This window comes from Camelina sativa, chromosome 14, assembly GCF_000633955.1.
Source record: "Camelina sativa cultivar DH55 chromosome 14, Cs, whole genome shotgun sequence".
In the NCBI taxonomy this organism is placed as follows: Eukaryota; Viridiplantae; Streptophyta; class Magnoliopsida; order Brassicales; family Brassicaceae; genus Camelina; species Camelina sativa.
This window is the reverse complement of record NC_025698.1, coordinates 2,919,395-2,947,107: the sequence shown is the minus strand read 5'-3', so window position 1 is coordinate 2,947,107 and position 27,713 is coordinate 2,919,395. Positions and strand designations below refer to the sequence as shown.

Here is a 27,713-nt window from a genome sequence, read left to right as displayed (position 1 = left end):
AAGATGCAACGTCGTATCAATTCCATCACATATAAAAAGTGTTAAAGAAAGAAACACCTACCTCTGTAAATATTGGATCTCTATATATAATTTTTCGTATGGTGACGGATTTACAAAGAAAAACATTTTAGAGTGAAGGAAAAAAAAAAGAGTGAGAGAAAAAGATAAGAATTCTATGGATACACAAAGGTTGCCGAAGAAAGAAGAAGAAGATCTTCTACCTTCTTCAACCTTCGAGTCTGTTAATGCTCTCTCTCAAGACCATTCTATAGATGATTTCGACAGCATATTCGACATCACCATTGACAGTTTAAGCTGCTCTCACGAAATCAAATGGGATTTTTGGGGAGAAGACGAAGATGAAGATATAGGGGAAGAAGAAAAGAGCTTGAGTACTGATCAAGAAGGGTCAAGTTTCAGGTTTTGGGACAGTAAGCCTACGGATTATGAAGACAAAGAGTTGGGTCTGAAGCTGAATCTGAACCATCAAGAAGTTATCGATGCTTGGTCTGATCACCAGAAACCTCTGTGGACAGATACTTCATCTCCAGCCAATTCCTTTTATGTTAGTTTTGTGTGAATCCTTTACTTGTTTTGCAAGTTATAACTAGTGATTTAATTAATACTAATGATTTAAAGTGTATGCAGAGGGGAGAAGTTCCAGTGATAGAGGAAGAGAGAAACATGAAAAGAGAAGCAAGTGTGTTAAGATACAAAGAGAAAAGACAGAGTAGACTCTTCTCTAAGAAGATAAGGTATCAAGTCCGAAAACTCAACGCTGATAAACGACCTCGTTTTAAGGTCTCTTTCTTATTCTTTCTTCCTCCTACACTCTTCAAGTCTTTAAACCATAACTCATTTTATTTATTTAGTTTTCATTCATGCTCTAACTAATTTTGTGATTATGGAAGCCTAACTTAATATTTTTTTCTGACGAAATTTCTTGGAAATCTTTTGAATTATTTGTAGGGACGGTTCGTGAAAAGGGAGACTTAAAAAGGGGAAAAAGAAATATCCGGAAGAAAAATATCTCCAACCTTGGTTGTGTCTTTATTTCTGTTATTATTATTTGTAGTTCTGATATATCATTATCGACTTTTACAACTTTGTCAAACTGAAATGAAAATATCTTATTGACAAAAAAGAAAAAAGGAGATGCAAAAGTATCTTTAAGATTACATGAAGAGGCAGAGCCGGCCACAGATACAAGCGAAGCAAGCACTTGCTTGCGGCCGCTTATTTATTAAACATATTTCGGCCGCACAATTTGGTAAAGTATACGTAGTCTAGTGGTAGTGTTTAGTTAATTCTCATCTTCATTTCCTTTGTTCGAGTCCCATAACACAAAATATCAATTAACCCTAGCGGTCATCCGTTCTTCTTCTAGCCTCTCTACTCACATCCTTTATCTCCTTGTTCAATATTATTTATTTCTTTCTCTAGTTCTAGATTCACCATTTTTTTGTTCTCAAATCATTGATTTTGCCTATAAATCTTATACCTATTTTGATTTTATTAGGTAAACTTTTTAACTTTTTCTCTTTGTTGTGATTCTCTATAACATATATAGTTTTAAAGTTGTTCTTCTTATTTACATTATTCTCCATATATCTTTTGTTTATGCTAATATTTGATATTTTTTTTAGTAAGATGTCTTTTTTAAAGGAATGAGTTTGCAAGTAAAAATGCAAGAAGAATCATTTTCACAAAATTAAAAAATAACGATCTTTGATATTTTAGAACTTTTAGTGCTTTTGTTAAACAAATCCAGTTTTATTATTTAATTTGAAAAAAAATAGTATAAACATGTGCAAAGCAGCCTTTTTTTTTGGGTTCGCTTGTAGCCAAGTAAAACATAGCGCCGGCTCTGTGAAGAGGACGTATATGGCAAGTATTTGCCGAATTGGTGGGGTTGTAAGGCTAAAAATGGGTTCACCACATGTGTAGTAGGCTACTCTACTCCTCCTCTGTCGGGACCAACTACGATATCAACTACCGCGTTTTTTCTGATATGTATTGATCTTCAAAACTACCGTCAATTTTCCATATGCATGATTGCATCATTAGCATAAAAATGCCTACTAATGACTATTATAAATTTATAACCCTAAACCAAAAAATATGGAATTGATTAACTTTGAGGATAAACATACATACTTGAAACATAAATATCACTAGATTCTTTGTTTTGGTTTTTGATCGTGTCTTGTGACAAGTGGTGATGGAATGTTGGAAACTCTTGACTGTTTTTTTTACACTTCCAAATTACTGTTCGAACTTTACAATGACTGCTAAAGTCAAATTTTCTTCGTGCCTCTTTTTTTTTTATAGATCATCAGAAGCCCACTGGGAAACCGGTCATATCTAAAAGAGCCCAAAAAATAGATGAAAAGCCTATTAACTATTGACCATCCCAAACCACATTTAAACCGAAGCTATTGTAAATCTAATAAGATTGGTCCACAAAGAGAAAACGAACCTCGTAACTTCGTATAGTATCTTCTTCTGAAAATCAACAATTTACAGATTATCCAATGTATAATAATACTCCACTGTCAACCAAAAAAGTTAAACTAATCGCAATGATAATATCGCCACGTCTAGTCAGATGGTAGAGTATCTAATACGACACGGCTCTCTACTATGAGAGAAGAAGATGATTACGAAAGCTCCATTAAGACGATCGGTGCTTTCTCACTCATCATCAAACGCTTTCCGGCGACAAAACCAACCATCTCCACTTCTCCACCATGATTTCACTCCACTCCTTCGCCATTAAAGCCTCTCTCCACCGATCTTTTCCTACTTCGTTACGATCGACGCTCTCTGTTTCCAACTCTGCTAGATCTTTCATTCGGCTCCCCTCCGCCGGAAAACGCAATCTCTCTGTCATCTCTGCTTCTGGAAGAGACTCCTCGATGTCGTCAAACAATGATTCTCACGGATCGTCTTCAAAGGTTCGTTCTTTTGCTTTATATGTCGAAACTTTGTTTTTGACGACTTGATACTTTTGGCTTGTGGGTGCATGACTTTGGTATTTTCACACTTGAATCAGGTTGCTGAATCTTTCTTCAGGAGTGTCTTAGGGCAGATGGAAACAGTTTACCTAAATCGGAACCCGACGCCTAAATCCGTCTTGGAACTTGTTCGATCCGTTGATGGCGAACAACTTTGCTATGACCATCTCGCTTTTAGAACGTTTGGGGTATAGTTTCCTTAACCCTCTCTTTGTTTTGGCTGCTTCTAAGAACTGGGATCTTACACTTCACTAAGTACAGTCTCAAAGTTTAAAACTTTTTTAATAAAAGTTAAGTTACTCACTATTGGACTCTGTTTGTTGAAATGTGTCTAGGTTAGTGGTTATGGGATTGACTCGCTTGCAAGTTTTTTCCTTGACTATGGGTATACTCCGATGGATGAGCTGAAATTTCCAGCCAAAAAGCTTAGAGCTTTGTGGTTTGCACCTCCTGATGTTTCTGCTATTCCTGGTGGAAGCGGCGTTAACGGTCCTTTGCCAAGAGTTTTTATCTCAGAGCTCCTTGTGGACCAGATGAGTTCACAGACTCAGGTACATTATATGCTGTCATTGGTTTGATCCTAGATGGTTGTTTGTGTGTTATGAGATTTGAAGGCAATTTCTCTTGTTTCTAGGATGTGATCAGAAAGTACACTCAAGCATCGCCCAATGGGAAAAAGTATGCTGCTCTTTCTAGTGCTTTGGGTACCTTAACTTGGGAAAAGCCTCTGTCTTCTGAGTTTGAGCAATTGGCTAGGTACACATGACCTTAATTATCCTGGTCTTGTCAGATCAAGCTAGAGTAGTGATTCCTAACTGAATGTGTGTTGGGCTAAATTGATCTACAGGGAAAGTGAATATGCAGCATGGACCCTTGTCAATGGCTATGCTCTTAACCATGTAACGATTTCTGTCCATCGACTTAGATCTCATCTAAACAAAATTAAGAAGCTCAATCAGTTCCTAGAAGAAAAAGGTCTTAAATTGAATTCTGAAGGAGGAGTCTTGAAAGGTTTCAGAACGAATCTTAACTCCTCAATAAAAAGAAAGATTAGATTTTAAGCTAATTGGGTGTACAATGAGAGTGACACATATCTTTTCACTTTTNTTTTTTTTTTTTTTTTTTTTTTTTTGTTTCACTTAGCCCTGATGGTGGTTTGCTGCAAAGCTCAACTGTAGCAGATTCAATTTCTTTCAAGTTCTCTGATGGTGTCACCAAATATATCCCTTGTTCATACATTGAGTTTGCTGAACGCCTTGTGCTTCCCCAATACCAAAACGTACCTGAAAGCGAGGTAAGTGATATCAGAATCCGCTTACTGTGTATTGATACGTTCTTGCGCTTCCCATTGCCTAGAGAACTCTTAGTTACCAGCATAACATGATGATGATATACAAAACATTTTGAATTGACACTTACAAAATGTACAAAACGCAGATACGAGAGTCACACCGACGAGATGGATTTGAGGTCGGAAATGCTGACAAGATCTTTGAGAGCACATTTCAGGAACAACTTTCTCGACGAGCCGGATAATGGCAAACAGTAGCGTCGAGCCTTTTTGGCAAATATGTTGTCAAATATGTTGCCTCGTATATATAATGTAGCCAAAAAAGAGCTCCAAACTGTTTGTAATGTTGATCAGTAAAGATACTAATCCAAGAACTTTTAATCAGACATTTATGTGTAAATATTGCTGATAACTTTTCTTGGCGGTCAGTTCATACAAGAGAAAGCAAACCAAAGTAAAAACTAAACAAAGAAAGCTTAGTTTATCCGATTGGGTGATAGAAAGTGATAAAAGAGGTGAGAAAGAAGTAAACGATGATTACCAAAATAGTTACAAAACATAGAACGGTAGTTGTGTTGTATGGTTTTTGTTCTTGGTCCAAAATTTATTTCTTTCGCTCATCAACCAATTAAAGTCAAACAGAGTTCCGGTTCGAATTTTTCCACCTGAAATAAAAAAATTGTGGAAGAAAGTTCAAACCTTTGGACGACAACAAGGGAGGTTGATACTTTGGTAACCCAAAATAAAAAACAAAAACTATATGACATGGGATAATGTAGTCCACCACACCAATCTTTCTCCCACATCACGCCTGTTTTCACCGCCGTCTCTCTTCGTCGGTGATTTCACTATTCCGATTTGGTCTAATTTTTTCTCCAACCATTCCGCAAAAACACTACTTTTTTTTTTCCTAGGTTTTTAAAATCTCAGCCGCTTAGTGCCAAGTGCCTCCTGATCTACGCCCAAAACCCCTAAATGGCTACGGAGGCTACAACCGCTCCCAAATTCCAGGAACCAGATCTCCGGCAAGTCTCTCAGTCACCGGATTTTAAACATGAAACCGCTCACGACGGCCTTAAATTCTGGCAATTCATGATCGCCGGCTCGATTGCTGGTTCCGTCGAACACATGGCGATGTTTCCCGTCGACACAGTGAAGACCCATATGCAAGCGCTCCGGCCATGTCCGTTGAAACCCGTCGGAATCCGGCAAGCTTTCCGTTCGATAGTCCAAAAGGAAGGACCTTCAGCTCTGTACCGAGGGATTTGGGCTATGGGTCTCGGCGCTGGACCTGCTCACGCCGTTTACTTCTCCTTCTACGAGGTTTCGAAGAAGTTCTTATCCGCAGGGAACCAGAACAATTCCGCTGCTCATGCGATCTCCGGCGTGTTCGCGACTATATCGAGCGATGCTGTTTTTACTCCCATGGATATGGTGAAGCAGAGGTTGCAGATGGGCGAAGGGACTTATAAAGGAGTTTGGGATTGTGTCAAGAGGGTTATGCGTGAGGAAGGGTTTGGTGCGTTCTATGCTTCTTATAGGACGACGGTTTTGATGAACGCGCCTTTTACCGCTGTTCACTTTACGACTTACGAGGCGGCTAAGAAGGGGTTGATGGAGTTTTCTCCTGAAAGGGTTAGTGATGAGGAAGGTTGGTTGGTTCATGCCACCGCTGGAGCTGCTGCTGGTGGATTGGCTGCTGCTGTCACTACGCCGCTTGATGTTGTCAAGACGCAGTTGCAATGCCAGGTGAATGATTCTTTCTCTCTAGGATTGTTTGCTCTTTGTCTGTTATCTGTATAGTTTTGGATTGGAATAAACGATAGATGGGTTATGCTTCTTGATGTATGCAGTGCTGCAGAACGCTTTCTTTAGATGACGCTTTTAGTCTCGAAACTCATACTCGTGTGTAGGATTTCGAATATATGTGAATGTCTAAAGCTTCTTAGTTGGATTTGTTCCTTTAGTGGTTAGATGATGTATTTTGTAGTGGTTTGTGTAAATAGAGCTATCAGACTATTGGCAGATGGTCATCATGTGCTAGAGCTGCAACATAATTTTATAGTTGCGGTTTAAGTTTCTCAAGGTTTGACCAATCTATGTTGAAAGTTGAATAGTTATCTGGTTTCAATGTTTCTACTTTCTACTAGTAGGTTTCTGGTTTGAGGTAGAGTGTTTTATGGTTTCAGGCAATGAAATTTCCCAGTTGAGCTATCACTAATTCAGTCTTACTGCGGCACGACTTGTATTATTACTATAACATTTACAGAGTGTAGGAGATAAGTTTTCAATTTGCTTCGTTTCATATGTGATCTGATGAGGAGGGATCAGATGCAATTTTTTTGCTTTAAAATGTGTGAGATATGGCCTCAAATCGTATGTGGTGATGATGTGCAGGGTGTGTGTGGATGCGACCGCTTCAGTAGTGGTTCGATTAGCGATGTACTGAGGACGATAGTGAAGAAAGACGGATACAGAGGACTTCTAAGGGGATGGCTACCGAGAATGCTCTTCCATGCTCCTGCTGCAGCCATCTGTTGGTCCACTTACGAAGGGGTCAAATCTTTCTTTCATGACTTGAATGGCGATTCTAACACTGCCTGAAAAAAAACAAAAAAAAAAGACAAAAGGGTTAAGCGATTGAGGATCTTGTTTTTTCTCTGTTATTGTTTGTAAAACTAGTTTTGTCAGGTTTTCTAGTTTTCTACTACTGTTATGTTAGATTATATTTGTCGAGCTTGTCGATGATGTTGTCGTCGAGAAATTTTGGTAAAAGTTGTACAAAACCTATGTTCCTTCCAAACCTTCCAATAAATAACCTAACAAAACATGCACATACACACACATACACATACAGTACTAGACTTTCCAACGATATACATGGCTGGGCATCTCTGTCCCCTGTATCGAGCTGCCTCGTCGTTTTCTAGTTGCGTAGTTGCAAAGACAAAGACAAAGACAAATTTAATATTCCTGACAAGTTATTAATTAGACAGACAAGAAGCACCAGTGGTCTAGTGGTAGAATAGTACCCTGCAAACGGTACAGATCCGGGTTCGATTCCCGACTGGTGTATGAGCTGTGATGATATTGGCTTCAGCGTTGGTTGGGTCCTTCGCAATCTTCTGATTTCCCAGATGTACTCGCCACACCCCTGAGCTCTCTCTCCTTTTCTTTTTTTTTTCAACTTAGTTATGATTCAAGACTTTGAAAAGCAAGTTTGCGTTCTGTATTAGCAAACGGATAAGCAGAACCATTATTAACATAAATATACACAGACTAACAAAAAGCACCAGTGGTCTAGTGGTAGAATAGTACCCTGCCACGGTACAGACCCGGGTTCGATTCCCGGCTGGTGCATGAGCTGTGATGAATTTGGCATCCGCGTTGGTTGTGTCCTTCGCATTCTTCTGATTTCTCAGATGTACAAGCCACCCTCCTGAGCTCTCCTCATTTTTTTTTCCAACTTAATTTTTGCTCCTATAAATTAAACCATTGGGATGCCAAGGCTGTGGCTGAAGTCAGATAACTGTTGGGCCTTAAAAAAAGGCCATCTATATTAAATATGGGCTTTCATTGAAGGACCATTTACCAGAACCGGAGTCAACTTAGTGGCTTCTCTCATCTTCACCACCGTCATAATACGTTTCCGTCTCGAGTTGCCGGAAAAGAAGCTACTCTCTACGTCGCTTCTACTGATCACATGGAAGGTTCTTCTTCTCTTTGCGCTCCTTCTTCTGATAGCAGATTTGTTTTACCCTCTCTGTCTCTCCAATTATCTCTGTAGATTTTTGGAATTGGGTTCTGCTTAATTAGTTAGCTGGATTTGTTATTTGCAGAGAACAACAATAACGCCGGGAGCGATTCAGACTCTAATTCCGTAGACGGTTCACAGGACTATTACGAACCGATCTCAGCCGTCGATCAAGAGAACGACGGGAGCGATGAGGAAGACAGTTATCATCCGATCGGCGGCGGAGATGGCTTCAGCCACGGCCTCTCCAACGGCCATTGTATGATTCCGGAAACAGAGGAAAGAATCTCTTCTATTAGTATAAACGCAGACGCAGAGAGCGAAGAAGAGGCGGAGACGGAGGCGGAGACGGAGACGGAGACGGAATCGGAGATCCGTAGAGCGTTCGAAGAGGACGAACGGCGTAGGAGATCGCCGTTAATCGAGGAGAATGCCGTTAGGGTTATGGAGGCAATGCGAGCAATATCGTTCCCTGGAACGGCTCCTGATTGGGCTTCCGATGTTAATGAGGATCGTTGGATTGATCAGCTTCAAAGATTGAGATCCACTTCTCTCAGTAACTAACTCTGTTGTTTTATTTCTCCTGGATTATCGAACTCATTACTTTGTTGTTTTCCGTTCAAAGATCTTTCTCAATTTTGTTCAGTGTGACTTTAAACATTTCAATACAAAATCAGAGATCTCAACTTGCTTTGTGAGCTTTCCTATATTATATACGTCCTCTTGAGTCTTGAGTGTTGGTACAGCTACAGCAGAATAGGTAACACAGAATCCACATATGGTTGGTAAATAGACTAACAGTAACCAGTGTTTTTGCTATACAAACCCTTTAGTAGATGATTATAGTATGTTTCTGATGACTCACATACATATATACACATACATACATAGAGTTCAAACTTCAAAGTCAGGCCTCATTCAACTGCATCTGTCTCTCATCTTGGGTCTTTTCTTAAACTTAAGCTGGCCTTGTTTTTTGTTTATCATTGAGAAATATGGCTACAAGTGTGAATCTTGAACATGAGAGTCTGTGTCTCGTCTTTCAAAGCTTTTTTTATATGTAATCTGCAACTTCAAGTTCATGAAATGTGTCCCTGTTGCTCCGTATGACTCTAGCTTTGTCCCCTGTTATCGCTAGAACCTGGAGAAGCAACGCCATTGTTGGTCATCATCTCTGAGAATACATGTAACAGAGACCTAAAAAGGCGACGAGTCAAGAACCAAGCTTGTTTAATACCTCTGGTCTAGAGTCAAGAACACCACTGGACATTCCCACATCGACTCTCCATATGCCGCAACCATATTCACTAACAAGAGAAAACCCATTTTCCATTATAGAACTGTATGGATAGCTTGTGATTAAGATTTATTACGAGTTTAAAGTTCGATAAATGTACCAGTTAACGCCAGATAACTGGGGAGTATGCCCGACCACCATTGCCTTGGCACCGACAGCTTCAAGAGTGTCCTGGAGAATTCTACTTACCTGGTATAAACGAAGAAGTCAGGAATCACATTAGTCCGCTGATGATGATACCTGTTATGTTAGTAATAGTTTTGAGATTTTGGTGATTCAGTTTCAACTTGCCTGCTCAATTTGATAGTCTGCCAGCTCAGAAGTCTCTCTTGAGTAAAGACGGCTCCAGACCACACTGTCATATCCACGAGTGGCAATGAACGGCATCTGAGGACTGTCCTCATAGTTAGTAGCACTTCTCATCCAAGTAGACACTTCTCTATTTATCCTCTCTACGCCATATGCAACTGCGCAAGTACATCATAATTAGTCATGATAAAATCCAAAAAAAAACACGTCTCTCAACACTGAGAGGACTGAGATAGACAAACAGCTTATCCTTACCATGGTGAGGAAGGAGACCACCGTGGCAGAAGACCCAGTTATTAATGCGGAGAACAACTCCGTGACGCGCCAATTCACATGCTAATCGACCACCTGGTCTGAAAAGAATCGACCTTGCAATCACTCCCTTTTGCCTCTGTCCTAAATAGTTTCCAAAGGCTTTTTGTTTAACAGGCAAGTAGAGAAACTTTAGAGGACTCAGAAAGGACACAGCAAAATGAAGTACCTTTACTACATTCCATTGATCCCAATAAGTTTGAGAACTTCTCCTATCTTCTTTCCATTGTCTAGACTCAGAAATCCAATTAGTAAACGCTTTGTCCCAGTCTTGACCATAGTCTTGCAAGTAGTCAAGAAAATCTGTACATTCATCAAATGCTCTAGCATCAACATATCTGAAATCCCCTTCAACATTCATCGTCTCATGGTTCCCATTAACCTGACAGAATTAATAATTACTCTAAGTAAATCAAAATGTGCACAAGTTGCTAACACATACTAATCAAATTCAAGTATGATGATAGCATTCAAAACCTGGAAAACAGCTCCACCATTAGCCTTGGCCTGAACATCAAGTGATCTTAACAAAGAAAGTATTGCAATTTCATCATCACCACGATCCAGTATATCTCCTACCTGAACTAGTACCTGTATATTTTCATATATTGAATTCACATAAGCTGGAGGGAACTCATACGGACTCAACCTCATAAAGACCGCATATGTTATGGACTCAAACTCATAAGGACTCAACCCAAGAGATATGAAGCAGTATAAGAAATATCCCATTATAAACTGCTAACGGGCAAATCAAAACCAAACTATCAACTAATGTATCAGAAACTGTAACTCTGTTGTTCCACTAGGGTCAGCAAATGTGGTTAAGTGAAGACATACAGTGTCTTGGCCGATCCACTGGTCACGTCCATCGGAGCTCAAGACGCCGCCCATCTGAAGTGCATCTCTGGCTTTACCCAAATCGCCGTGAAGGTCTCCAACTGTGAGAGCATATCCACAACTTAGTTTTGCTGTCGTTTTTAACAAAAAGATTGAAACTTTATCAGATATTTGGTGGCGAACCTGCGATAATACGGCGAGAAGGAGCAGAGACGAAAGTGGGTGGGTCTCCATTGATGACAATCGGCTTCAGAGAAACTTCGTTACTATTGGAAGAGCTCAACAAAGAGGAAGAAGAAGGTTCGATAAGTTTATGGGGATGAGAATTAGGAGGAAGCGGGAGTAAGGAATTGAGGTAAAGAGAAGCCATTGGAGGTGGAGAAGCAATGATCCACCAGAGGTTTGAAGAAATCACTTAACATTTGTGTTCGTCTGGTCTCAAATTTGTGACTTGTCTCTAAATGCATGCTGCTGAGTATCAAATCCCTTTTATCATATCTACTGGCTGAGGTTTTTTCCTCTCAAATTTTGTTTTTCTTTTTGTTTTTTTTTTTGAATGAAAACAGCACGGGTTGAAATTTTCTTTATTTATATTATAATTTTAAAATAAAATATAATTTATATAATTATTTTTTAAAAAAATTTGGATAAAAGATTATGCAATAAAATTATATGCTAAATATGATGGTTTGAAAAAAACACTTATTTTATAATTTTTATATTGTTAATTTTGTAATTTCATGTATGAGAAACGGTTATGTTTGTTGTTTGTTTTTATTTTAATTTTTGAACATGTTTGGTGAAAGTTTTATGATATGACCAGTGCTTAGGTAAGATTTTATTTTCAACTGCACAATAATATTTCGTAAATCACGTTAAGTGTGATAAATTGCCAAGATTTTATTCCTTTTTACGCCTAACGATCTATTTTTTATGTCTAACAGTATATATTTGTAACAATACATGAAATACTAAAGATTTTATTTTGGAAATTATATAAATTATTGGAATATTCTCTTTAAGAGGATTTTTTGGGATATTTATTCACATAGCCTACAGATTGACCAATTAATCTATAAACTTTTTTTTTGTAATCAACTTATATTTAATCTATAACCCATTTTGTAATCAACTTATAAAAATTATATAGTCTACAAAAAAAAAATTGTGTACTTTCGTTTTATTATATAGAAGATAAAAAGGTCACAAAGCGAAAAAAGGAAAAAAAGATGGTCTTTTTGTTTTTATGAGAAAAGTCCCCAAGAATAGTATTTACTAGTATTAACCAAAAACCTTTTAAAAAAACAAATCTGCAATAAAATACGCTTTAATTTAATTTCGTAAGATTAAATATTAAATATTGGAGCACCTAATATTAAAATATAAATTTAAACATGTTTTATAATAATAAATCATATATTATTTATAGTTTACTGTATTTCACTTTCACATAAGTAAATATAGTCACTATTTCAAAGTATTCATTTGTTTTTCTTTTCCAAATTATTTAACTTTCGTTTTCTTTTTCATTTTTAGTCCTTTTCTTTTGAAAATTTCATGGTATCTACCAAATCGTTTTGGGTTGGGATCTGAGGTCCTGACGTGAACGTTATGGAGAGTTTACATGGGAAAGACGAACGAGTACATTAACTTCAAATGATATACACATTTTACTCCTCTCAATAGACACGCAGAAAGAAGCTTTCTGATTAAGATAAACCCACATAACCTAAAAACGAGACAAACATGAAATATGTTTTATCAAATTAGAAATCGAGCGACCATATCTAGCATCTTGGGAGATCCAATGGCGGAGGCTGCACCGACTGGAGCTGACCCACTCCATTTTCGACTAGGAAAACCATCGCCAAACCCCATCCTAGATGTGAGTCAATGTGACAATGCATAAACCAAGCTCCTACAACGATTTTATTAGAAAGAATTGTCAGAAAAAAAAAAAAAACAAGTGGACTAATATATATTTAGAGCGTCTAATGATCAAGATTAAAGCATTATCAATTTACCTGGATTGTCAGCAACGAATCGGATGGCCACCCATCCACCGGGAGGGGTTCCAATAGTATTCCTCTCCGGTGGGTCAAACAGATTGAAGCTAGCCGGATCTCTCTTGGGGTCAAAATTCCCAAAACCCGACCCGACAACATAAAACTGGTACCCATGAAGATGCATAGGATGGTTCTCGGGTGTGACAATGCTCGTGTCCTGCAACACAATCTGAACATTGGCCTTGTACTTAAGCTTGTAAGCCTTTGTGGCCTTTACGGGTTGCCAAAGTCCACGGCTTACGTTTCCTGTGTAGTCGAATTGAACAGGAGGAACCGGCGGGAAATCTGCGGTTATAATTCCGGGGATTCCTTGGTAATAGGCTTGCATCACCGAATTAGTCCGAGGAAGAACGAATGAGACGTTGTTCATGCTTGCAGCAAACCGCGTTCCGTTCGGTCCCTGGCATCGCGGACTGTTCTGGTTGGTGCAGTTTATTAGTCCCAACCCAACTGCGAAAAATAGATTTTCGTCGATTTTGAGTGGCACTGGAGCTCTCTTATAGTACCGCAAACGGTTGACGAAAGCGGTTGCAGTAGCGGTGTCATTGAACCCTGGCAAAACCGGGAAAACGGGTGTGATCTGGCCGCGTCCACTAGGTGCGTTGACGTATTCCAAAATAGCAGTTGTGGTGGTATTGTCAAAGGGAGCGTTTGCGCTATTGTAGGCCCGCGCAGCCATGTAATAACGGCCAGGGCGTTGATTAGCGGTTATGAGGACGTTTGTGGTCTGACCTGGACCGAGCATGACAACGTTTGTGGTGAAAGGCTTAGTGTAAGCAGAATCTACCTCGACCACAGTGAGCTGGTGGTTGGCAACAGTGAAGAAGAGTTCTTGGTTCAGGGCGGCGTTGATAAGACGAAGCTGAACCGTCTCGCCAGGGACAATAGGAAATCGGACGGTCTCGGGCTTAGAGCAGCGGTAGAGATCGCCTGGTTGGCCATTGATGGTGTAAGCGTCTGAGACGTTTGGTGCTGCTCCTGTGAATTGGGCTAACCTCAGAACATCCATAGGGTTTCTATCCCACCACTCCCCTGTTCTCTTCAAATACTAATTAAATATACTTATTCATAAATTTAAACTTGTATATGTATATATAAAGTTTTCATGAAATTACCGAGAATAATTGGGATGTCACGTTTAGGCATTGAGAAAGGGTAAGGAGAACCGAGACGAGGGTAAATGATTAGAGCTCCATAGACGGTAGCTCGAAGCCAATGGCTATGAGCGTGCCACCAAAGTGTACCTTCTTGGTCTTCGATCTTGATTCTGTATGTATAGCTTTGTCCCGGCTGGATTGGACATTGAGTTATGTACTCTGGTCCATCAGCCCACGGGTTTCGCAGCTGTCGGATTCCATGCCTGTCCCCCAAAACAGAGCATATATCAAAATGTTTGTTTCTTGAATGACAAGTTATCTACCAAATAAAGCTGATTGAATCTTTTTTTTTTACCAGTGGAGACTGATGTTGTAACGAGCTCTATTGATGACCGTGATGGCTAGCGAGTCACCGTTTCTTACCTCGAGTGTTGGACCGGGGAACTGACCATTCACGGTGATGGTCTGGTGAGTTCTGCACAGCCTCTTCACTGGTTTTGCCTCGATCTAGGTAACGTTGATTCAAACCATGGATGTGATTAAAACATTTGAAAGAGATATTAATCAAATGAAGGAAGCTTGACTCAACTTACCACGAATTCACGGACGTGAACTTCAGCTGAAGTGAGGGAAGCAAGAAAAGTGCAACAAGCAAGAACTAAAATGATAGAGACTCGTCCGAGATTTGTTGGAGTCTGAGACTTCATATCGTAGTGTTGAAGCTCTCTGGTTTTTGAGTCCAGAGGAAAGGGAATGAGAGATATATATATATACACTAATACACACACACTGGGACTAAAGGGGTAAGTAACAGAGCTTTGTGTGAGTTTGTTAGTTAGTGGACAATTTCTGTTAAATACAAAATAAATTTGAAAATAGAATGTGGAACTAGTAAAGTCAGCACGAGCAACAAAGTTGATTTGGTGCAACCACTAGACTAATTAATTAGGTATTATGATTCTCTCTAATCATTTGATCTTTACTATTAAGGGATTTTGAGTTGGGAAATGTCCACGTAATGTAATTTAATCAACCTAAAAATGTTAAAATTTTATTTCTAATGTGATTTTTAAACTTATTAGGTTTTCTTAGACGTGATTTTAATTTTCTAGTGTTTATAGATGTTATATTTTACATTTTCTTAACAACATTTATTTAATTACAGTATCAAATCCTTATTCAATGAATAATTAAAAAAAGATTGGGCCTCTCCTCAACCTATAACGAAACTTCTCGATCCCAAATTAACAGATATGTCCGTTGGACCCAACTCTGAAAGTTGATCTCGACAGTCATTAGCCCATAACCCAATTCCCACGATTCTAAAATTTAGACCATTTGGGGGTATTGAACAAACGCAGAACGCATAACGGCGGTCGGTAAAAAGCGTTCACGTTCTGGAAACACCAAACAAGACAGAAGAAAAAAAAAATAGAAACGAAGACAAAGTCGTGGTTGTGGCAATATGAAAAATACACAGATTCCATTAAAATACAAACAGGAGAAAACACACAACTAAGTCAGACATGGTTCCCGCGTCTAAGTCGTCAGACATGGTAGTTCCGAAGACTTGTCCATATTATTATAGTCTTCTTCGTCTTCTATGTGTTGTTTCGTCTCTATTCACCCAATTCCATAATTTCCCCCTAAATATTTATTAATTCCCATGGCTCAAGCCGGTGACGAGAATCTTTACGCCGCCGCCAGAGACATCGCCAGAGCCCTCGGCAAGGATCCAAGCGCCGCCGGAGATATTTTACAGATTCTCTCTGGCTATGGCGCTTCCGGAAACCGCGGCGGTGACCCTCGACCCACCCATTCCCGCGGCGGCGCAAACCTTCATAACCTTGACCGATCACTTAACTCCTTAGAGAGACAGATCTCTGGCTACATCGTCGAGGATCGCCCCATCTGGTCCGATCCCGTTGACTCGCGCACCTTCCTCGACTCTGTTGACGAGCTAATTGCGATTGCCGGAGACTTGAGATCCATGGCCGGTGATAAATCCGTCGCCGTCTGTCTCTCCCGTGCCGATGATTTGATTCAACAAGTGATGTTTAGGCTTCAGGAAGAGTTTGGTTATGTAGTGGACCGTGCCCCTGACTCGTTTGACTCGGACGACGATGACTTCTCCGGCGAAGAAGAAGACAACGTCACAAGCTACGGGGTAATTAAGTAATTTCCAATTTAATTTGATTTGCATAGTTTGGAATTAGAATTAGACAAACCGGTTTACAATTTTGATTTCATACTGAAATAGGTAATAATAGCCCGTCCGGTGACCGATTACAAAATAGTGATTGAGGCGTTACAATCTAGCGTTATTGGCGATCTAAACGCGATCGCTGTGAGGATGGTCGCTGGTGGATTTGGGAAAGAGTGTTCAAGAGTGTACAGCAGTCGACGGAGAGAGTTTCTAGAGGAGAGTTTGTCGAGGCTGCATCTCAGAGGACTAAGTATGGAGCAAGTTCAAGAGACTCCATGGCAAGATCTTGAAGACGAAATCGACCGTTGGATCAAAGCTGTTACTTTGGTCTTCCGCGTTTTCTTCCCTAGCGAGCGTCTTCTCTGCGACCGCGTTTTCTCTGATCTCTCTGTTTCCTCTGTAACTGATCTCTCTTTCATGGAAGTTTGTCGTGGAACGACCACACAGCTTCTGAATTTCGCAGACGCGATCGCTTTAGGGAGCCGTTTGCCTGAACGTTTGTTTAAGGTTATGGACTTATACGAAACGATGCAAGACCTAATTCCTAAGATGGAAACGTTATTCTCAGATAGATACTGTTTGCCTCTAAGGCATGAGGCGGTCGCGATTCATAAACGTTTAGGGGAAGCGATTAGAGGGATATTTATGGAGCTCGAGAACTTGATCCGTCGTGACCCTCCCAAAACCGCGTTTCCTGGCGGTGGGATTCACCCTATTACACGGTACGTGATGAATTATCTGCGTGCTGCGTGTAAATCGCGGCAGTCGTTGGAGCAGATCCTTGAACAGACTGGGAACGAAGCAGGACCAGATGCGAGTGCTTTGTCTGTGCAACTCAGATGGGTTTTGGAGTTGTTGGAGAGTAACTTGGAAGGCAAGAAAAGAACTTACCGTGATCCGTCTTTGTGCTTCTTGTTCATGATGAACAATGGCAAGTATATTCTTGATAAGGTGACTGATAACGAGCTCGGTTCGATCCTAGGAGAAGATTGGATTGTGAAGCAGACGGCGAAACTGAGGCAGTACCATTCTAATTACCGAAGGAGCTCGTGGAACCAAGTGGTGGGATTCCTTAGGACCGAGGCTCCGTATCCAAAGTTAGTAGAGAACCTTAGATTGTTCAAAGCCCAGTTCGATGAGGTGTGTAAGATCCAATCTCAATGGGTTGTAACTGATGGGCAATTGAGGGAAGAGTTAAGAAGCTCCGTTAACGGAATTGTGTCTCCGGCGTACTCGAGTTTCATCAGAAAATTGAAGGAGTCGCCAGAGATTAATGGGAGGCGTGGAGAGCCGTTTATTGCTTATACTGTTGAAGATTTGGAGATGATGATTAAACGGTTGTTCAAGGAAAGCTCAAGTTGATTAAATTTAATATACAAGAAAGAAACGGTTGTTCTTTATCCACAAATCTGTAAAATTGTGAATCATTCTGTTTTTTTTTTTCCTTGAGTGAATAATATTCATGGATGTAGGTCTATTGTAAGTGTTTGCAATTTTCTTTTTTTATTTGAATATTTCCATGAAGATGAATTCTAGAGGGGTACCAAACGAAAGCCAAAGCCACGTCTCACATGAATTGTGCTATAGAGTTACAAGTAACACAGTAGGTAGTATAAAAAAGGACATGTAAGGACTAGCTTATGCAAACACGTTAAGATTAATATGAAGCAAGAGGGAAATATAGATTGATTAACCTCCTTAGTACAAATTAACATATGGAAGCAAAAATGAAAATCAAGAGAGTACGTGGAGAATTTGTTCAACAAGACTGAGACTGACGACTATGTAAGCAGCTTGGGAAGGATGAATGTCGTCCCAGAAAAGGAACTGGTTAGGGTCAGGACAAGTCCGTGTTAAAGCATTGCACAAGTACGATAGCTCCATCTCTCCAGTCCCGCAGCATCCTCTCGTCGTTTCCTTTATTCCTGTCCCTTTATATCAGTCACTTTATACTACTTTGTAATAAAATGAAATATTAATTACATTCGTATTGATTTAAAGTTTTTAAAAATAATTTACGCGTACTTGATATTGGATGAAAGATTGACTATGGTTTGAGTTTGATTGTTTTTCTTATTTTGCATTTTATCTAATACTGTTACATGTAAAATATCTTATTTAGACATCATATGTATATTTATAAAATATTATACAATTAGAAAAAGGCTGTCGAATGGCAAATTTTTAAGATAAATGTGCAATTGATAAAAACGCTAGGAGAGCTAGATTTAGTGCGAAACGTAATGTGCATGGGATGAAAGGAAACGTAGCGTTACCGTATCTCTGGGGATTAGTGGCCATGTCAAACAATGTTCCGTAGATATCTCCGTAAAAGATGACACTGCCGGTGAGATTGGATTGCATATCTGTTAGGGAATTGTTAAGCTTCTGGTTAAACTCCTGTGAATCTGAGTTTTGTTTGTCGATGCATTTTCTCTTGTTCTGTTTTTGCATAGCCATCGTCATTTGAATCGGTAAACACCCTACCGGCGGTAGTCCCAACACCATTATTCTACGGCACCCAATGTCATATAGTTCCTTTATATAATTAATTATATATACACATCCACATAACCAAAAAAATATTGAATCAAATTTCGTATACGTAAACAAAAAGTAACTTGGATAATAAAGATGATAGAAATTGTTATTTACTTGAACGAAGTTGTGTACACTGGAGAGAATGAAACTTTGATAGCCATCAACGCCGAGCTTGTGACGAGGAGAAGGAGTGTCGTAGAGATTTAGATCAAAATCGTTAGTTCCTGAGCTTACAATCACCAGAGCCTCGCTGACTATCGTGGCCGCTTTCTCTTTCCCGACGATCTGACTCAGCCACTCCACGTAGCTTCTGAGCATATTCGCCTGTTTAGAGACGGATAGAGTTGAAGTTACTCGATCTGTGAGGGTGTCGTAACCGGAACCAGCAGAAGCAAAGCACACTCCGGTGAGGATATCGGAATCTGACAAATGGGGGTCGAGGAAAGGAGGAACGGTGTCTTTGATTCCCAAAAGAGATGCTATAAAGTCTGGTATGAGTTTACCGTTGGAGAATCTTCCGGTAGCGTTATGGCCGGGGAAATTGCAGCCGTAAGGAGGGAAATTAGCCCGGATGATTGTTTTGATGTAGTTGTTGTTGCCAGTGTCTATTGTGGAATCGCCGAAGACAAGTATCGCCGGGATCAATGATACGTTAATATTGTTGGCCACGTTTACATTTGTATGACATGACGTCGATTCTAGGATCGTGGTTATGATCATGAATATAATAACATGGATCAACATCTTGTCTCTTCTTCTCTCTTAAATTTTTGCCACTTTATAGGACCTTCTGTTTATGGAGTCTACTATATATGACGTTGAATTGTTGACTTTTTGGTCAAAAACTCCTAGCGATCGAAGAACTTATTACAGGGGCCAATAAAAATGGGCTTCTTAGAGAGCCCATAAAAGACTGTTGGACTTGGTAGTCATTTGCTGACGCCGGAATTTTGAGTATGAGAGTTGTTATAGTAGTTTAACCTCTCCACTTAGCATTTACGCTTGTTCCATGAGAGTAATGCCAAAGAAAAAAAGAGTCAAATATGCTTCATCTGGTCACAATATGTATCTCAATTTAACTTTCTAACCCACTCTAGATCTCTTTTCGAGTTCATCAGACTGACTATATTAACTTCTCATTATGAATTATGATCACTCATTCACTTGTCCCGTTGTCCGAAGTCCGAACTCATCTACGAAAATTAAAGGCATGCATCTTACATTCAGTGATAACCACTACACAGCACCGAAAAAAAAAAAAATCTTACATTCAGCGAGATAAAAATAGTTATAAAATGGAGTTACTTGATCACAACAAAATTTATATGGTCGATAATGAGAGTCGATAAATGGTCAATAGTAAACCTAACGACCAAACGAAGACATGCACATATCCTCTAAAACGTTAAAATATACGTACTAGGAAACCCACGAGATCATGCAAAAAATTATATACCAATAATATATTGTGGTTGTTAATGTTGATATCTTGGTAGTATCTCTTTAAAAAGTGGATTCTACAAAGAACTAACACGGCAACGATTTTGGATTAATAGAAGTTCGTGCAGCATGATATCCAAATTAAGATTACGGAATTTATTTACGGTCTAAAACAGAAAGAAAAGAGATATTGCACACGAGGGTAAATCTAAACAAACGTGTGTTCTAGGCTGGAGATATCTCCAATATCTATGCCAAAGCTTTTAATTATTGGATTGGTTTGTCTTTATTCGATCAGGTACGTCCCCCCTATAACACCATATCATTCCATAGACGTGTTTTATTATAAAAGTTAACCAAAACATTGAAATATTTTCGAAGATGTTAACCCATATATATATTCACAACCAATTCATGATGCATCCATCACTATTGATCAAGTGATTCATCCTGAAAATTAAGAAATATGGTTCAAATCGTTTAACTGCAATCTGAGTTATGATTGATTATTAGAAATGCGTAAAAAGACAAGAATAACGTATTCGATAATTGAGAAAAGCGGAAATTTTTGACAAATGCTTAAATCAATTTAAACACTACAAGTCTACAACCTTTATTATAAGTGGTTAAAGATCCACCGTGGAAGTTGTGAATTTGTGGAACAAGACAGGTTTGCCTCACGTTCTTCAATTATGATCCCAGTACGTAAACCTATTTAAAGATCCGTAAGAAAGATTTAGTCTTTAACACATTGTGCCGCACACACGGCCATAATCTCTCTCATATATGTTTTAATTAAGTTAATTCGCCACTCTTTGATTAGACATAGCTAGTATTATTAATTACGAAATTTATTAATCTCCCATTAAATATGTTTCGTGCGCCTATCGTACGTCGTCGGTGCCTGAAACCTCCGTACGACGAAGGTTCTTCTTTCATGTCGTTAATTCGTTTCTAAGATTAGTTTTCTGCCACCAGATTTTTTTGTTCAATTAATATGTCCTCGTATTGTTGATATAGCTAATTATGTTTATTCTAATATTTTGGTTTTGTTTTCTGAGAAGATATATGTTATAGAAAAAACTTTAAAAAACGAGTTACATACTTACATTGTTGTGCCAAAATTGAATGTAACCAATTCATTGCTAAACGGATACTCATATAATTCGATTGAAAGAGTGACAAAGTTCAGTTGAAATAATATAGGCAATCACAATATATAACGTGTCTTCATTATTTTAAAGCTAAATTGCACAAGTAAAGTGACATGTTCCATTTAATTATCCCTTAAGGTATCTTCAACCCCACTTTATTTTAGAGTCAAAATCTCTATTATAGATCAACATTTGCTTCAATCCTACTCTATATTTTACTTTAAAATAGAGAAAATGATAGGATTGCTCTATATATAGAGCACCTCTATTTTTTACACTAACTCTATTTTAGAATTGAAAATAGAGTAATACATTGGAGCAAAACAATGCTTTATTTTTGAATTACTCTGTTTTAGAGGAAAAAATAGAGATATACATTAGAGATGATATTATATATAGTTGACGTTCAAAGATTATATAAGTACTGGTTAGTGGTTACAACCAAAATTTTGTTGGTTTTCGTATAAATGTCTCAATCATGAGTTAAAAGGAGCCTTATCAAGTTTGAATGTAAAGCAAGTGAATGCATTGTGAGAACCTAATTATTTTACATAAATATCCTAACTTAGAACTTAAAGAGTGACTGAGTGAACTCCTCTTTTTTTCGAAACCAGTAAATAATCAGTTTTGGTTTACGTACTAGCTCGTACGAAAGTTATTCAAGTAATTCTTTTATTCAAATGTAAAAATATATATAACTATTGATGTGGTCCTGCGGATTACTTGTCCCCTGATCCCCTTCTCTTGCTTAATCAAGTAAGCTTAATTGCTCATTAAACCCCGAGACCAACGGGTCTTCAACTGCATATAATCTATATAGCCCGGCAAGTTGTAGATATCTTAGTTAAGTACATAACGTACGTACGGTATTGACTTTAAATTAGTATGCGAGAATCGTCATTAACAGAACGCCTTAAAAGCAACACAATAATTTAATTTTAAGTACTACTACTACTACAAATAAACATACTTAAATGGTTCCTACATTTGACAGTGCTATTATGGTTTAACTCATTTGAATATTGGCGTAAACGAATATATCGATATAATTAAGCGAATAATGTGTAGTATATTTTAAAGGACAAATACATTCATAATAATGTCTACATAATACTACTATTGTTTTGTTCTTGATGACAGCTGTTTTTCTTTCAGGAAACTTTAATTTTTTTTTAAATCAGTTTTCTTCTTTTATTAACGTAAACGTCGTTCAACCGATGCCTCAATATTGTAAAATTGTAAGTAAACTTATGTATTAAATGATTGTATTGATTGATTTTGTTTTTTTTTTGCGATAAAATTCATAATCGCATACTTTTTTGGATTTTTTTTTTCTAAAAATATTGTTCATGCGGGTTGGTTCTTGAACCACCGTAATTAATATGGGTGTGTAACTAACGTGTGTTGATCCGTACCGCATGCAGTTGTTCAAATGGCGACCAATTGAGTTTTCTAAATTATGTAGCTTTTTATTAAATTGCACCACTATTTTTTGGCGAGTAGTATGATACGAAATATTCCATAAATGTCATAGATAATAGATCTTGCAAATTACTATACACTATTTTAAAGGGCATAGTTCTTGCATGCTTTTTGTAAATTAACGCCTAAGATAACAATAGTTAAACCCTTCTTCTTCAAAAAAAAAAAACTAAACAACAGATAATTTTGAAAGAAAAAAATGACACATTTAAACATTCACGGCTAGTAAACAATAATAATGAGTTCTAATTATTCTCTGTACTATTATTTTCTAACTTTATGGGATATATCAGCATTAAGCCATTAACACTATATATAGATATCTCCAAAAGTGAAGTAGCTTGAGCACAGACAACGAGAAAATGTAGTTATGAATATATTAACAAAGAAACTTCTTTGAATAAAAGTTAATGTATTGTTACTTCCAACATTGATATCATCAAATCCTACTTAAGTATCCGTAGTGTACAGTAACGCTTGAAATTTTAAATAGATAATCCTTTTTCAGTTTCCAAGTTTTTAGTCATTGCTTCACACTATTAATTACGAGTAGTTTATCTAATCCCAACACGCTCCTAGTTTCAAGATTTGGTTCTATTCGATAAAGAAAACAAAAAAAAGTTTTGTTTTTTCCCTTCAAAATTTGTCACATAGCGTTAGAATATCTCTACTCGACTAATTTCGACATTTTTAAAAATCGTTGCTTGATTTACTATAGTATTAATCTTTATCAGAGAGAGATTCAGCTCAGAGATCTTAGACTACGTACTGAACTGCAGAGAGTTAACAAAAATCACATGTGAATGTGATAGTGATAGATCATTTGGTGCATAACGTATTATGTATTTTCGTGATATTTTGATTCCTTTTGTAATTTTACTAGTATTCTTGGTGGAAAATCGGTATATTCATACCCCAGCTAAGGAGTATGTTGAATTCATACACCAATTATGATACTGAACAAATCCATACATTAACTTAGTTCAAATTCAAATTCGCTGCATCAACTTGAGAAACTGTGTATAAACATACACATGCCGTAACGGTGTTAAGAAACCGTTAGCGGCTGCTTACGTGGAAGCCACGTAAGAAAGAACGCCGTTTTGGTGAGACGAAAGAGAGTGATTCTTTTCGTCAAAACGACGTCGTTTCTATCTTCTTCTTCCTTTTTTCTTATTTTCCCGACTCGGGTTTAGGTTTTGTGTTCGCGATTTGGGGTTTCTCAAAATTTCTCTCAATCGATCAAGATGTCTTCATCCTCAGCTTCTTCAGGTGCGAAAACCTAATGTTTTAATTTTCCTTTTCGTTGTGTATTTTGATAGGAAGATTATTTACTGTGAATCCGTTAATTGTTGAAGGAGTGAGCGATAGATTTACTGTGATTGGAAGAGGAATCCCACGAAAATGTAGATGTGGTCGATTCTCTGTAATGAGAACTTCAAACACAATGAAAAATCCTGGAAGACTCTTTCATTGTTGTCCTAATGGATCCGACGAGGTAATCAATATAGTTGGTCATATGAAAATTGTTCTCATAACCTTCTCATAATGTGTATTTTTGTATTAGAATCTGAATCATTTGTTTAAGTGGACCGACATAAGCATGGTTGAGGAGATGGAAGAGGTTGAAAGTGTAGTTGACAAAATAGAAAGAGAAGTGGGAAGCTTAGCAAAGGGATTAGATGAGGTAGAAGCTATCAAAGAAATCGCAGAAAGATGTGAAAAAGATATTGTAGAGCTCAAAGGTGTGGTGAGTTCTTGTGAGAAAGAGATTCAAGAGCTAAGAAGCTTCAAGAACATGATTGTTTGTGGTGGTTTAGTTATGGCTTTTGTCTACTATGTAATATTTGTGTAATGTGTTGTTAAGTGTTTTTGTTGTGATTAAGCATGTAATCATGGAGTTGTTAACTGTTTTTGTTGTTAACTATGTTAAGATTAACATAAAACTTCAATTAGTTTTGATTAGATGAAAAATAGAAGCCATGTTTTGAGTACAACAAAAACTTGAAAGTCACCGAACTACAACCATAAACTACCATGAGATTACCACAAAAACTTTCAATCTCATCGGACAAAAATAAAAAACTAACTTCCTTCTATTCAGTTCATTCATTCTATTCCATGGCTTGGTCCTTGGGTTGGTGCTTGACTAAGTCCTTGGCTTGGTCCTTGGCTTGGTTCTTGGCTTTGTCCTTGGCTTGGTTCTTCACCAGTTTTCTTCTTCTTCCACCTTCTACCAACAACTCCCAGAGCCGNTCCTTATGTCATTCAAGAACAACTGAGCAAGGACTCCACTCTTGATCACTTTACTAAACCCGTCCTTTGTACATGCATGGACATCATTGCATGTCTTCACCATGTACTTTCCAATTTTATCTTCATAGGAGCAGTAGATCTTGAATTTGCAATTCCCTCCAATGGAACACCTTACTTCACTCTTCTCTGAACCCCATCTTGTAAACTTTATATTCTCTCCATTCTTAAGAGCATAGTCAACCACAGCTTCTTTAAACTCACCTATACTATCAAAGACTTGCTCTAATTTTATTTCTCCACTACCTTTTTTGCACCTCATATATCTTCTTTCAACGTCCTCGCAATCTGAGTTAGGAGGAGTATCCTCAGCATGATAACAAAACCTGCTAAGTTCCCCTCCACTCGATCTTCCATGTCAACAAATACCCTACGAGCATCTCTATCATCACCATGAGAACCATCTCTATCACTATGAGCACCATCTCTATCATCGCCAACAGAACCATCTCTATCACTATGAGCACCATCTCTATCATCACTATGAGCACCATCTCTATCATCACCATGAGAAGAAGCTGAGGATGAAGACATCTTGATCGATTGAGAGAAATTTTGAGAAACCCCAAATCGCGAACACAAAACCTAAACCCGAGTCGGAAAAATAAGAAAAAAGGAAGAAGAAGATAGAAACGACGTCATTTTGACGAAAAGAATCACTCTCTTTCGTCTCACCAAAACGGCGTCGTTTCTTACGTGGCTTCCACGTAAGCAGCCGCTAACGGTTTCTTAACACTGTTACAGCCTGTGTATGTTTATACACAGTTTCTCAAGTTGATGCAGCGAATTTGAATTTTAACTAAGTTAATGTATGGATTTGTTCAGTGTCATAGTTGGTGTATGAATTCAACATACCCTCTTAGCTGGAGTATGAATATACCGATTTTCCTATTCTTGGTATTGATTTGGAGTATTTACGTTTCGAGTTTTTTGGCTCGTGAAGTAGTATATTTTCAAGACATGGGTTTAAGATAGTTTAATTTAACTTTTAAGGGACAATTGGTGAGATAGGAATTTGAATAATGTAGCATAAAATAAAAATAACTTTTACTTAGGTACTGATTTATGAGGGTGGAATCAAGTTAATAACGAGAAGACAAGAGGGCATTTCAGTCATTTAACGGTCCGTAAGACGTATGGTCAAGCCCGCTTCGGTGTTACGTGAAGTGTTGGCTCCTATATAACCTCGTCTTCTCCAACTTGTTCTTCCCCATAAATCTGATATTACTATCAATACATAATAAATACACAAAACAAAGAAAGAAAAAAAGGGGGAGAGAGAGAGATGGGAAACAGCTTAAGGTGTTGTCTGGCTTGTGTTCTTCCATGTGGAGCACTAGATTTGATCAGGATCGTTCATCTAAACGGCTACGTTGAGGAGATCACACGGTCAATAACCGCCGGAGAGATCCTCCAAGCAAACCCAAACCATGTCCTAAGCAAACCATGTTCTCAAGGAGTTGTCCGCAAAATCTTGATCTTGTCCCCTGAATCTGAGCTCAAGCGAGGGAGCATCTATTTTCTTATCCCTGACGCTTCCTTGCCGGAGAAGAAAAGGCGGAGAAAGGACGCTCCTCGCCGTAAAAAGACTCTCGAAAACCCTAAAGCCGATGCCGCCACTGGCGACGTTGTTAAAGGTGATGATTCTGAATGCGTGAAGTTGTGTGAGAAGTACTTAGAAGAAGTTGTGTCGTCGGCCTCGGATGGTAAAGAACACCGTCATCGCCGGCGACACAGCAGATCGGCGTCAGTATCCACGTGGCGGCCTCATCTCGACAGTATCACCGAGGATCTTAATTAATTCCTCTTCGGCTCTTCCCTTTACCTCTCTAGCTAATGGTGGTTTTTTTGTCCGGAAGCCGGATTAATTCTTCTTATGTTTCGAGAGATTATTTTCTTTTTAATCTCTTTTTTTTNTTTTTTTTTTTTTTTTTTTTTGAGGAAAGTTTCACGAAAAAAAATTATATAATGTGGATAGGATCTGTGTTTGAAATTATGTTGTTGTAATTTTGAGTCACCTGAGAATGATTTCTGATAATCAGTCATTAATCACAAGCAAATTGCACATATAAATTCAACTATGGCCAAAATTTGATGTGTTAAATTTCTTTTGGACATGTTAACACTATTTACATGGAATAATATGGAAGAACGCGAACGGTTAAAAAAACTTAAAAAAATGGGATTGAAGTGTGTGGTGATCCAATGATAGACTAAAAGAGCATCAATGAAATTATGATCAATGATTATGATAAAATGTGTGTTTAACGGAAATACCACTTTGAATGATTAGACTTAATTATATAAATTGGGTAGTTATGAAATAATAATTAATAATTATAGTTTAGTGTGCAGGTTTTCACATGTAAGTGGACCAATCGAAAAGCCTTTGAAACTGAATTTGTTTTTTCTACAAAAGCCATACGTTCTAAATATAAACATTAATCATAATGTAAAATAAAAACAACTTATAATGTAAACCATATAGGGGATATGAAAACTAATCAATGATTGTAAATATTTGTTAAAAAGAAGTAAATTGATGATCAGTTTTATCTTCTCATGTAGAATGAATTGAAAATTTTATCGCGTAG

The 27,713-nt window shown here is 38.1% G+C and overlaps 9 protein-coding genes, 1 long non-coding RNA gene and 1 other non-coding gene across 15 annotated transcripts; 7 read left to right on the top strand and 4 right to left on the bottom strand.

Annotated features, from left to right (window-relative positions):
• Window positions 72-1,107, top strand: LOC104739271 (zinc finger protein CONSTANS-LIKE 8). 2 transcript variants are annotated; one of them, XM_010459567.1, is made up of 3 exons: window positions 72-565; window positions 649-755; window positions 970-1,107. In XM_010459567.1, the coding sequence occupies exons 1-3, from the start codon at window positions 176-178 to the stop codon at window positions 980-982; spliced, it is 510 nt and encodes a 169-aa protein (XP_010457869.1). In that variant the 5' UTR covers window positions 72-175; the 3' UTR covers window positions 983-1,107. The 2 variants fall into 2 exon arrangements, with proteins under 2 accessions (XP_010457869.1, XP_010457868.1); XM_010459566.2 differs by having other exon boundaries at window positions 73-565; window positions 649-801; window positions 970-1,002.
• On the top strand, window positions 2,574-4,722 carry LOC104739270. 2 transcript variants are annotated; one of them, XM_010459565.2, is made up of 7 exons: window positions 2,574-2,957; window positions 3,056-3,205; window positions 3,353-3,568; window positions 3,652-3,773; window positions 3,865-4,028; window positions 4,157-4,311; window positions 4,455-4,722. In XM_010459565.2, exons 1-7 carry the CDS (start codon window positions 2,751-2,753, stop codon window positions 4,551-4,553), a joined length of 1,113 nt encoding a protein of 370 aa, XP_010457867.1. In that variant the 5' UTR covers window positions 2,574-2,750; the 3' UTR covers window positions 4,554-4,722. The 2 variants fall into 2 exon arrangements, 1 of the variants encoding a protein (XP_010457867.1); XR_759968.2 differs by having other exon boundaries at window positions 2,579-2,957; window positions 4,161-4,311; window positions 4,455-4,696.
• LOC104739268 (mitoferrin-like) lies at window positions 4,925-7,034 on the top strand. 2 transcript variants are annotated; one of them, XM_010459564.2, is made up of 2 exons: window positions 4,925-6,057; window positions 6,498-6,699. In XM_010459564.2, exons 1-2 carry the CDS (start codon window positions 5,284-5,286, stop codon window positions 6,516-6,518), a joined length of 795 nt encoding a protein of 264 aa, XP_010457866.1. In that variant the 5' UTR covers window positions 4,925-5,283; the 3' UTR covers window positions 6,519-6,699. The 2 variants fall into 2 exon arrangements, with proteins under 2 accessions (XP_010457866.1, XP_010457865.1); XM_010459563.2 differs by lacking the exon at window positions 6,498-6,699 and adding an exon at window positions 6,706-7,034 and having other exon boundaries at window positions 4,940-6,057.
• LOC104739269 lies at window positions 6,829-7,781 on the bottom strand. 2 transcript variants are annotated; one of them, XR_759966.2, is made up of 3 exons: window positions 7,627-7,781; window positions 7,341-7,535; window positions 6,829-6,908 (listed from the first exon to the last, which is right to left on the bottom strand). It is a non-coding gene; the product is annotated as an uncharacterized LOC104739269 (long non-coding RNA). The 2 variants fall into 2 exon arrangements; XR_759967.2 differs by lacking the exon at window positions 6,829-6,908 and adding an exon at window positions 6,970-7,234.
• Window positions 7,598-7,668, top strand: TRNAG-GCC. Its single transcript has one exon. It is a non-coding gene; the product is annotated as a tRNA-Gly (tRNA).
• LOC104739266 lies at window positions 7,913-8,751 on the top strand. Its single transcript, XM_010459560.2, has 2 exons — window positions 7,913-8,018; window positions 8,148-8,751. Exons 1-2 carry the CDS (start codon window positions 8,012-8,014, stop codon window positions 8,624-8,626), a joined length of 486 nt encoding a protein of 161 aa, XP_010457862.1. The 5' UTR covers window positions 7,913-8,011; the 3' UTR covers window positions 8,627-8,751.
• Window positions 8,822-11,285, bottom strand: LOC104739267 (shewanella-like protein phosphatase 1). Its single transcript, XM_010459561.2, has 9 exons — window positions 11,004-11,285; window positions 10,821-10,921; window positions 10,458-10,571; window positions 10,150-10,362; window positions 9,924-10,059; window positions 9,651-9,826; window positions 9,460-9,548; window positions 9,300-9,369; window positions 8,822-9,203 (listed from the first exon to the last, which is right to left on the bottom strand). The coding sequence occupies exons 1-9, from the start codon at window positions 11,188-11,190 to the stop codon at window positions 9,117-9,119; spliced, it is 1,173 nt and encodes a 390-aa protein (XP_010457863.1). The 5' UTR covers window positions 11,191-11,285; the 3' UTR covers window positions 8,822-9,116.
• LOC104739265 (laccase-3-like) lies at window positions 12,446-14,704 on the bottom strand. Its single transcript, XM_010459559.1, has 5 exons — window positions 14,577-14,704; window positions 14,339-14,490; window positions 14,002-14,246; window positions 12,845-13,918; window positions 12,446-12,738 (listed from the first exon to the last, which is right to left on the bottom strand). Exons 1-5 carry the CDS (start codon window positions 14,688-14,690, stop codon window positions 12,608-12,610), a joined length of 1,716 nt encoding a protein of 571 aa, XP_010457861.1. The 5' UTR covers window positions 14,691-14,704; the 3' UTR covers window positions 12,446-12,607.
• LOC104739264 (exocyst complex component EXO70B1-like) lies at window positions 15,401-17,682 on the top strand. The gene is made up of 2 exons (XM_010459558.2): window positions 15,401-16,150; window positions 16,244-17,682. Exons 1-2 carry the CDS (start codon window positions 15,650-15,652, stop codon window positions 17,549-17,551), a joined length of 1,809 nt encoding a protein of 602 aa, XP_010457860.1. The 5' UTR covers window positions 15,401-15,649; the 3' UTR covers window positions 17,552-17,682.
• Window positions 17,803-19,474, bottom strand: LOC104739263 (GDSL esterase/lipase At1g06990-like). Its single transcript, XM_010459557.2, has 3 exons — window positions 18,845-19,474; window positions 18,466-18,727; window positions 17,803-18,114 (listed from the first exon to the last, which is right to left on the bottom strand). Exons 1-3 carry the CDS (start codon window positions 19,472-19,474, stop codon window positions 17,924-17,926), a joined length of 1,083 nt encoding a protein of 360 aa, XP_010457859.1. The 3' UTR covers window positions 17,803-17,923.
• LOC104739262 lies at window positions 26,322-27,179 on the top strand. Its single transcript, XM_010459556.2, has one exon. It carries the CDS (start codon window positions 26,405-26,407, stop codon window positions 26,918-26,920), a length of 516 nt encoding a protein of 171 aa, XP_010457858.1. The 5' UTR covers window positions 26,322-26,404; the 3' UTR covers window positions 26,921-27,179.